Raw genomic sequence first — 11,184 nt, forward strand, 5'->3', positions numbered from 1 at the left:
TGCTTTTTCTGCAAAACCTGTTTCGATCTGACACATGCTGGTTGCCTTAGTCATCCACTAACTGCCAGTAAATTTAGCTCATATCTTTTCCTCCGTTCCCCCTGCGAATGAGTAAGAGAGGAGTAGGATGGAGGGAGGAGGTGGTCGGCAGCGAGAGAACAAGACAAGCTGGAGGAGGCAGATGACAGGACAAGGAAGCTGTGGGAAGTTCAACACGGGATGAGACCAAAGGGACCCAAAAGAAAAATTAAAGCTGAACGAGGACGAGAAAGGAAAGGAGACAGTGGAATGGAGGATGGGGAAGGAGTGGAAATGTAGGATAAAAGACAGAGCGGGAGAGGAACGGATGGTGGAGTGAGAAGAGAAGGAGCCAGGAGCTGAAGCAGCAAAGGGTGACTGATCCACTCTGAGAGGCTTGGAGACAGACAGAAACACACGCTAGGCTGAGAGATAGAGGAGGCCAATAGCACTGGAGATAGAACGCTGTGGCACAAGATTCCCATGAGAGTTTTAAATGCTGTCAGCATTGCTTTCTCCTGCCATCTCTCATGCATTCTCCTTCTCTTCTCTGACTGCGAGGATTGCATGCTGGCACTGATTTATCCTGGTGCATGTTCCTTGACTTTGTAGTGTAAAAAGCAGCAACCTCTATCTTTCTCCCCATTTCCAAGATCTTTGCATCTTTTTTTTTTTTTTTTTGCTTTTTGCATGTAATACACAATAGGAGATGGTGACATCCTTTGCGCTAAAGAATCCAGTTACACTACTACTATATGCAGCAGTACAGAATGGCCCCAAAGGAGTGGTGACGCATGCTGTGGCACCATAAGGAGCCAAGGGACTTGAAGGAAAGATGGGGGATGTGAGCAAAAGACACAGAAAAAGAAAAGAGTGAGACTGAGCAGGAGGCTGAAAAAAATGCACATAGAAGCTGGGTGGTCATCAGAGAAATGTACTCCCTCACCCCCATCATGGGCACGGTTTACCCCTGTGTCAGCAGGAAATGACTTCCGGTTAAGTGCAGGCAGAAGATTGGAGAGTGGGATGTATTTTGTATGAGGAGAAATGCAGGGACGATCCCTGCTGTGAAGGGTGCAGCTCAACTCTCGAAAAACAAGCAGAGAACAAACTTTACTGCCTGTTTTTCATTTTGAACGGCACCATTCTGGATGGTTTAACTCGTGAACCCGAGGAGGCACAATAAGCCATCGACTGCACACACGCATACATGAATTTCACAAAAGTCAACGAGTGCAACCCTGATCTCAGCTGTATCCAAGTTAACATTAGAATCCACTTTAGTTCAATGTCGGCAGCATCATTGTGGGCAAAAAGCTCATTTTACTGATCACAGTATAATTTTTAAGCTTTGATTCTGATGAAAACATTGCTCATTTGATTCTCTTCAGTCACCCTTGTCATGACTGATGGCAGTGGGGAGTGAGGCAAACCTGTTGTAGCCTTTGTGTTCATGACATAAGGAGAATGAACTCTGTCTGAATTATTTGTAAAAGGGGACCATCTTGTCAGTGTAGACGACTTGCACTGCAAACTACTGTGAAAAACCTTGTGGAAAAATTTTTTGTGAAATGGCCATTGGACATACAAAGCCGCAGACAGACCTTGAGCACTGCTGAGGTATGGGCACTTTGAGAATACAGATTATTGTGTGCATGCAAATGGACAAGAAAAAAAAGGTGAAATTTATTCTTAAAAGTCCACAGAGGAAGAGGGCTATCAAGTTGAAGGAGAACAACATTAAAAAAAAAAAAAAAACACACACACACAGAAAAGCATGCACATAAACAATCAGTCTCTCAGACACACTCACACCATGGACAGAGCAGCTGGACCCTCTAGCCCTACACTAGACACCCAAGACAGTCCTCAGCACCGTGTGAGTGTGTATTCATGTGAGAGGCTGAGCAGAGTGTATCCCCATAGAAGCACAAAAACACAGAACATTTGTCGCTTGTGTGATGAAAGTGTACTTGGTTCCTGTTCATTAGTTTGGAGGATAAAAAATGTTTTCATATACAAGCCAGGAGAGAGTTTACAAGATGAATGAGACTCAAGTGAGTCCCATGAGGGTTTTTCATTTCACTTCAGAAGTATTTGCAGCTTTATTGATGCATTTACTACATACATTTTATGAGCATGTTTGGAAATTTGCAGCTTCTGCAAATCACACTACATATTGGTTTTAATCTATTTAAGGCTGCGTGTAAGTAGATTTATGATGACAGGATCATCTCTAATCTTGCTTCCTCACATTACAGGGAAATGTACAAAAGGACACGTCTGTAACTAATTGAATCTTTTAACAAACACTCTCTCCATGCTGCACTTAAAGCAGATTAAAACTCACCACTTTCAAATGACCTTTATCTTGATTAACCTGTGTGTGTGTGTGTGTGTGTGTGTGTGTGTGTGTGTGTGTGTGTGTGTGTGTGTGTGTGTGTGTGTGTGTGTGTGTGTGTGTGTGTGTGTGTGTGTGTGTGCGCTGCTCACTGGTTTGTCAAAACTCACCTCTGACCATGGCTGTAACTTGATCCTTCGTGGTCCCAATGCGGTTCACGACCTCGCAGACAAAAGTGGTGTTCACGGAGTCGTCTACCTTCAGCACCTTCAGCACGTTGTCTTTAATTTGCACCGTCTCTGGCATCTCCATACCCGACATGCTGCAGAGGCATGAGCACATTGGTGTGAGCGAGAAGAAAATGAAGCCGGTCAAAATTATGAAATAAAAATGGGACGGTGGCTTGTTTGACTTTGAGCACAATGAAATGGACAGTCACAGAGACGTACTGCATTGTCATGAAAATCTGCTAATCTTGATCAGCAGTGCAAAACCAATTGGTTTTCCCACCCCACTCATGAGCCACTCATTCAGACCCAGCTAGAAAATACAATAGTGAACGAAGGGAAATTAACACTGTTGGATTCAGGCTCAAAATCTCATCTTTTCTATTTTAAAAGGAACACACTTTCAGTGTTGTTGTTTTTTTTCCTTTTCCACAGTTATGTTAATGGCTGATAATACCAAAAAAGTAACAGGAGTCACACTGTGTTTCTCATTATGCAAGGGTTAAATCTCAAGTCACAGAGTCCATTATGGGAAATTATACAGCTATCTCCATAATCAGAGCACAGTTCTGTAGTAGCAATAATAAAAGCGCTGATTGCAGCTTGGTGGGGATTGCATCTTTTTTGCATGAAGGGCAAGAAAGGGAAAAAAGGAGAACAAGAAACCGGAGCAAGAGCAAAGAGAAGAGAGGAAAAACTCACATCTTCCAGGTGACGCTGTAAGGAGCAGGGTTTGCCGTCGCCTGGCAGGTGAGCATTGCATTTGTACGTCCAACATACCAGTTGTTGTCATAACCGATTATTGTGACCTGGGGGGGATCTGGGGGAAAAGCAGTAGAATGGCAGAGAGAGGAAAGAGCAGAGAGGTAAATTAATCAATGAGGTTTTACATCGGCACTGCAAGACAACCCAGTTTGGTTTATAACGAAGCTGGAGCATCCAACCAAAAGAGCAATATAACTTTCAAATAACAAAACTTCATGTTCGCTTATTTCTTTATTTTCTTTAGCACTGTATTAATCCCCCAGAGGGGAAATTCCATCCCGAATGGACCCATCGGTAGCAGCCACAGAGCAGCGTTCAGGGGGAGCTGGGGGGGCAGAGAGTCTTGCTCAGGGACCCCCCCCCAGTGCATGTTTTTTTGGTCCTGTTACAAAGAAGTACAAATAAATTCTGAATATTGTTTTAGCAATTGCTTATATAAAACCTAATATGGCCAGCCTTAAATTTCCGATAGTAAAATAAGTGTGAAAAGCCCATCTTTGACTGTGTTTCTCTTCAGGCCAACGTTGGTGAAAGCCTGATGCTTGGTGAGCTGCCAGTTTCAGCAGCCTTTTTACAAACTTCCCATACTTTCACACTAATTTTGACAAGGTAACTAAATTGCATTGCCACCATCTGCTGTTCTGTACGGGGTTTTCGGGTGCTTTTACACCAGGATAGTACAGGAATAGATTGGGGACTCACTTCAATTGGACAATGAATGCCGAAAACTTCCGACACCTCCATTTGGTTTGTTTCACTTTCCCACTATATTTTTGAAAGGCAATCAAACCCCTGCTGTTACAGCAGAACAGAATTCAACAAATTTATTGGCCAGGACTGAAATTCCAGCAGATTAAGTCCAGTTCACATGCCCTTTAAAAAACATATATGCAACAAACAATAAAGACATTTAAAAACATTATTTTTCTTCATTTACCGTGTGTCAGCAAGTGATTTGTCATTACTGTATAATTACTCCACGTCTGCTCAAGGGACCTTTCACTAACTTTTTTTGGTTTTCCTCAGTGCTGTTTCTTTGGTTCTCTTTACATTAAAACTGCATAACATGCTCTATGCCACTCTCTTCGGTTAAACTTCCTGTGTTTGCATTGCCAGATAGTCGGTCTGTATTTAATCTATGAGCAAACTGCACTTGTGAGTGAAACCGACACTCCCCTTTTTTTTTTTTTTTTTTTTTTTTTTTTTTTTTTTTTTTAAAAAATGGGAAAGCTCATCCGCACCAGAGTCCACAAATGAAGCGGACTGGTTGGCTTGAAGCAGACCTAACCGCACTAGTGTGAAAGCGTCCAAAGTGTCCCCACTCTCACAGGACAATTCAACAATCGTAGTTGGATAGGACCCCAGTGGGCCGGTTTGACACCGACATTAAACAGACAAGGGATTTGGTGGGAGAGGCAGTGGCTGTTCATGAGTGTGTGCGGATTCTTACATTGAATGGCGAGCTTCATCTGGAAGCTCTCGTCTTTGTCTTGGGTCCTGTGTTTCACCACACAACTGATGTCTTTCCCATTGTCGGCCGCTGTGGGAACCATGCGGTACTCGCTGTTCACCGTCACCGTGTTGTCGGCCCCCGGCTTATCCACCAACGTTGCATTTCCGTTGCTCGTGGTCACCCATGTTAGTTTGGCAGGGGGGCGACCATCAGCGGACTCGCAGCGTGCCACCACCACCGGCTTAGCGCCGGCCACCACGGTCACAACGGAGGCCGAGTTCTGGGGCTTTGCTGATGGACGGATGAAAGAGACCGAAAGGTGCAGGGTGGAGACACAAAGAGACAGAGAGTGAGAGAGAGGATTAAAGGATGTACAGATAGATAAAATGAAAATAAGACAGCTGAGGGAAAAGATAATGTGCGCCATTATTGACAAACAATTTGAATCACTATCCTGGAAAAAAACTAAAACAAATCCAAAACCTCAATCTCCAAACATCCTCTGTCCTTCTGCTCACCCCCTCCTCTCTCTGCACACTCAATCTTTTTCTCTCAACATTGATAAACAATTACAAGCAATAGCACAAACACAACCCAACCCTAAATCTTCTTTCGCTCTCTCTATTTCTTTAATCCATTCTCCTTCTATCCCTATTACCTACAATTGATAAACAATTTCCCTGACGGGCCCAGTGCATTTCCATACACAATTTCTAAATCACTACATGATCTCAATCATCCCCTCCACTCCCCCCTCGCTCCTCATACCTCCCCTACTGCCCTCTCTGAAAGGAGTGTGGGATCAGAGGCGAGCAGGGGGGACAGGAGCTGACAGCAGGCATGACAAGCAGCCAGATCAATACACTGCCTGAGGGGAGGCACGGCGGCATAATGCTTCAGAGAGAGGGAGGAGTGCGGGGAAGAGGCACAGGTACCGGGTCAAGGTTAGGCTCATGGTTCCCTTGCATTAACAAGAACACAATTGATGTGACAATACCACTTATAATAGCAATTAGGCCAAGCTGTAGATGCTTTTAACCTGCATACTACCTCTGGGGGGAGGAGCGAGTCAGACGGAAACAGAGACAGGAAGAAGATTTTTTTTTTTCCCCCCCTTAGAATTTATGAATATATAACAACCCAGGTAAAATACGCACATCATGCTCGCTATAGATGAGTGACAAATTAAATTGTGAAATCATTACGGGAGCAATTCAATTCACCTTGGCAGACGATCAACCAGTGAAACTGTGCTGGAAAAGCAAACACTAAATGAAGAACCAGATTTCTGGCTACAAAGGATCATTTCAATGATAAAGGCTGCTTTTAAAACAAGTGGCCAGTTCTACTCCTTTCAAATTATTTAAATAAATTCTTTCAAGAAGAAATCTTGAGATAGTGATCGCACAAAAAAAAAAAAAAGTTAGTGTGTGTGATATCTCTGCACCTGACAAAGAGCCAGCTGGGGCTTTCAAAGTGGCACTTGTTGAATAGTATTCTCATTTAGAAAAGAATGATTTACCAAAATAATAAAGGGTTGACACATTTGTGAGTCCTTGCGAGGCAGACACCTGCAGTGGGTTTGAACCAGGGAGTACACTTTGGCAAATGGCTCCATTGAGTGTGGATGTTACCCTTGACAGAAACGTGGTGCATGATACCCAACAACAACGCGGCTGTGTTTCTCCTGTTTGTCAAAGGCTTGCTTTCAGGGAGGCTGTGGGAACTCCTGTCCACCAGAGCAGAGCTGATCTTGCTGATGTGTAATACTAACACACAAAAAAACAACACTTTTTCTTTTCCCCTCTCTTTTTTTTTTTTTAATGCTGTGGTGCCAGAAAATAAGCATTAAAAAATCATTAGCTAACCACAAAATGTAGTTGTTGTAATTACAATATTCTGTATCCACAGGTTGGAGTGATTTACTCAAGCAATATCGTTGCCAAACTATCCAGACATCCGCTTCTTTACATAAGGGATCACAACGGAAACAAGCATGTGATATTAAAATCTGTCAGTACCAGAAATGAAGCACTCTCGGCACAGACGTTCCGTTCATTTGGTGTGCACAGCAATGTGCAATACCTACGAGATTTAAAAATGGCAGGAGTGCTCTTTTGGAGCGTCACAGCAAGAATAATCCAGTTCGAGTGTGTTTGGAGTTTGCATGTTCTCCTGGTGCACGTGTGGCTTGTCTGTGGTTTTCCACCGCACTCCAGAGACATGGATCACAGGTTTATCTGGGACTCTAACTGCATTACTGTGACATATTTGTCTCTGTGTCCTCGGTGGGACAGACTGGCCACAGGTCCAGGGTTTATTCCATTTTCACCTCTAACCAGCTGGTACCGGCTATAACGTCAGCCATCAGAAAGTTGACAAAGTAATACAAAAGTTGGAAGGATGGATAAACTTTAGGTTATTTCCACCTCCTGTTGATGAAGTAAAAGTGAAAGCTTGATATTGGAAAAGTCTCTCCAAAACAGTCTAATTCTGACCGACCATGCGTTAAATATCTGTAGCTCTCCCATTTACAGAAAAAGCTCTTGGTTGTTCGGTTGATTGAAGACAGGATGTGAAAACCACACAGAGGGACTCCCTGTTTTCATGCTAACATTTAACTCTAAGGTTTTCCATTGCATAGGTCATATATTATTATGAACACAGTAAAGCTGCATTTCAAGAATTTATAATATCAATTAAAAGTTAGCCGTTTTAACAGTTATTTATACACAAATATAAACTAAAGTTTAAGTAGGAAAAAAAAAAACATGTACTATATATTCTAAGACATTTTCATGACTTATAAACTTGAATCATAAAGTAAAAACCAAAAACGATAAACATTTGAGTTCGTGTGTAACAATAATTAAATATATGGTTCAATGTTAAATTTTTCAGTTCAATTTTGTGGGGACAAATTTTTTTTCAACTGTAATCGATTTTTGGAATTCTTTGAAGACATACCCAGCATGACGAGGAAGGTGATGCCCTGCTCGTTTCCTCTCGGGTAGGTAGCGTACTCGCAGATGTACTTCCCTTCGTCGGTCATCCTCACATCAGTTATCTGGATGGAGGGGCTGTTCAGGTTCGGACGATTGTTCGTGAAGCTGACTCGGCCTTTCACAGGTGACTCGGGGTAGTTGGGATCATAGTTTGGATGAAACACGGCGATGTTCATCCTCTCCCCGTCCTTTGGCTCGTAAATCCACGTGACCTGCGATGAAACATGCAGAGGGTCAGTGGTAATGACGCACTCAGTGACAGGGGAAAAACAACATGCCTCATTTATCACGGCGTTGATTAGTGACAGGAGAGAGCATTTTTGAGGCATCCACATTTTAATGTAAACTCCGCAGGGGAGCATACACAGCATCATAATCAAGCAAGTGGAGCGGGTATGAATATGGATGCCAGTTTTACAGAAGCAGTGCTCTCTCAGCTGTTCTTAGTGGAACCAAGCAGAGTTGTGCACTTCCTACTTCATTGAAATGCGACTAAGAAGTGCACCCATTACCATATTCAATCCCCTAAAGCAAAATGAAGCTTAGTATTGTTTGTTTGGAGTAATAAAACATTAAGCCTAAATGTGATAAAAACCTATTGCTCGCCTCAGGATCATTTCTGTGGGCCATGGTAAGTTAGATTAAGGTTTAATGTGCCAAATAAACAAGGCACATGGACCAGTTTCAGTATTTTATGGTTATTTTTTATTGCACTGAATTGTTGACATACATTTGTCTTAACTTAAGTTTCACTCATTTGCACATTTAGGTCGGCAGGTAACTGCGTGGATAATTTTAAGAGCAAAAGTGCACCGCATTTAGTCAAATACCAAATAGCGCATTCAGTTAATGGCCAACGTCTGCTTACTTGAATTGTGAAAGCAAATAGTAACCCCCTCCAATTTCAGCAAATTGTATTGTGCCAAGTCAGCACAATGAGCTGCAGTTTCCAGATGAATCTGACGTTTTCATTGGAATTTCATATCACAAATCTCATTCAGAGTTGATATGAGAGTCGCGGGCTAAAAACATAATCAAATACGAACTCAGGAGAAAAACTGTTGTATCAGGGCTGTGTGTGTGTATGTGTGTGTATGTGTGTGTCTGACCATTGTGAGCTGTATCCCAGTAGCATCAGTGAAGGCACAGCGTAGGTTGACTGTCTGGCCAGGATACGACAACACCTCTGGCTCTGCCTTCACCCGCTGACCCGATGCTCCTGAATGAAGGAAAGACAAAAAAGAAAGGAAAAACATTAATCTCAGCTTTATTTTCTTTATTCACCTCCACACCACAGGTGGAATGAAAGAAGGAGAGAGTGGAGCAGAGGAATCACGCTGGTACAAAGCATTGTGATGATAAATGAGGACAGTATGGAAGTGTCTGGTACAACAGAGGACAGCATTAGTGAACCCAGGCAAGTAGGCCAAGAGTCTGGTATTGCGCCATGACTGTGCTCGAACTGGACAAAGTGCCTGAAAGAAGAAAAGAAAAGAAAAAAAAAAGGGATGTGTGCAGCAACATAGAAGGAAAGCCGGTCTTCTTTTGCACATAGGTCATAAATCATGTGGATGGGTTTTGCTTTTCTGTAGCCTGCCATTTGCTGTGCCGACACATTCCTGCGTTACAGCAAAGAGTCAAAATAAATATGCTTTTCTCAGTGTGTTGTGTCAGTGGGTGTGCAAGAACCAGATCGAGCGAGGGAGCCTTAAAAACGACAATCTGTCCGTGTGTGGCTGCGCGCATGTATCTGTGTGTCTGTAATCCAGGTCTCTGTGAAAATGTAATTACTTGTATGAGTAAGCGCGCATTAGTGTATGTCAGCAAGATGGCACCTGTTTTAAGTAAGGGTGGATTACCTGCGGATACACAACTTCAAATGTCTGCAACCAGGGCTGCGCGTGTGTGCGTGTGTGTGCGCGTGTGTGCGCGTGTGTGCGCGCTCACAATGCGTTTGCTGACAAGCTACATACACATTTAACAGCACCAATGAAACACAAGTTTCCCTAAAGACAAACAATTACTTACAAAACTAGTTCAACTGGTTTGTGCCAAGCCACAATTGTTGTGTTGAAACTAATGTGATCTGGAGGGCTGAGAGAACACACACCCACACTAACACACACACCCACACACACACACCACCAGAAACACCAACACACACGAAACCCATATGGTAAGAGATAAGAGGAAAGGGCAGCGCTGTCTTTCTCTTTTGACGAGCAATAAACACACCTTCTCTTCTCTCGGGACATCTAAGATATCAATACGGAGGAAGAGAAGAGTGAAGAATGAGTGAAAGACTGAGCAGGAACATGGAAGAAAATAAGCCTTTCCTAGAATAACACCACGTCTCCCAGGACCAGCCCAATTTACAACCACAGAACAACCCCATTGCAGCCACAGAGAAACCTCTGGACAACCACTAAGCAGCCTGTGGGAGAAGCACGCAGCCTTATTGGGCTGCAAAGTAGAACAACTTTCGGGGTTGGTTTTTTTTCCCCTGCCATAGACACACTAGCATATCTGTGCAAGTCAACACACACACACACACACACACACACACACACACACACACACACACACACACACACACACACACACACACACACACACACACACACACACACACACACACACACACACACACACACACACACACACACACACACACACACACACACACACACACACACACACACACACACACACACACACACACACACACACACACACACACACACACACACTTCATGGCAGCTCTATTGTAGAGCTCCTGGCCTGTAATCTTTCAAATGTCTGGAGTATTTAATGACGATCAAGCCACAACCTTTTGTCAATCTACTTGAACTAATCTGACAAACTACAGATTAGCTTTGGGAATAAGACCGGTTCTCCGGGTACAAAAAGATTTAACAGAAAAAGAGAAAAGGAGATGAAAGGTTATTGAAACCCCTGATTACTGGTCTTGATTGTAGCATGTGGAAACCAGTCCGCTCGACTTGTCAGAAGAGATTATACTGTGTGGCACTGAAGATGAGTAACTACGCCTCATATTTCTTGTATGAGCACATGAGCAAATTCAGTCAGAAATCTATGCACGTGTGCACATTTGCAGTGTTCACACAACAATGTGAGGGTGCAGAGCCACACCGGGCCTGTTGTCTGTCATTCAGAGGCAATAAGAGGGAAGCCAGCATGGGTCAACTGAAGCCAGAGCTGCAATGAGGAACCGACTGGCCTCATGAGACTCTCTACCACTCCAGGGAAATGAATATTACACATAAGACATACAAATACTTGCAAAGCCTCATACTCTATGATAGTGCCCAAACCCTGGCCCTGAAGACCCAGACCCTTGCTCACTAGACGAGC

General features: G+C 43.3%; 1 protein-coding gene across 2 annotated transcripts in view; it reads right to left on the reverse strand.

Annotated features, from left to right (window-relative positions):
• The window catches only part of LOC308114105 (poliovirus receptor homolog), a gene marked incomplete at its 3' end in the record, with an annotated part of 88,727 nt that overhangs the window by 48,340 nt on the left and 29,203 nt on the right, over positions 1-11,184 (reverse strand). For both annotated transcript variants that reach the window (XM_080470757.1, XM_080470756.1), the window contains exons 2-6: positions 8,919-9,028; positions 7,772-8,021; positions 4,802-5,095; positions 3,289-3,406; positions 2,530-2,681 (exon numbers count right to left, since the gene is read on the reverse strand). In XM_080470757.1, the coding sequence (XP_080326883.1) occupies positions 2,530-2,681; positions 3,289-3,406; positions 4,802-5,095; positions 7,772-8,021; positions 8,919-9,028 (924 nt within the window). The remainder of the gene's footprint in view (positions 1-2,529; positions 2,682-3,288; positions 3,407-4,801; positions 5,096-7,771; positions 8,022-8,918; positions 9,029-11,184) is intronic.

Source organism: Lipophrys pholis, assembly GCF_963383615.2.
Source record: "Lipophrys pholis genome assembly, chromosome: 9".
Taxonomy (NCBI): domain Eukaryota; kingdom Metazoa; phylum Chordata; class Actinopteri; order Blenniiformes; family Blenniidae; genus Lipophrys; species Lipophrys pholis.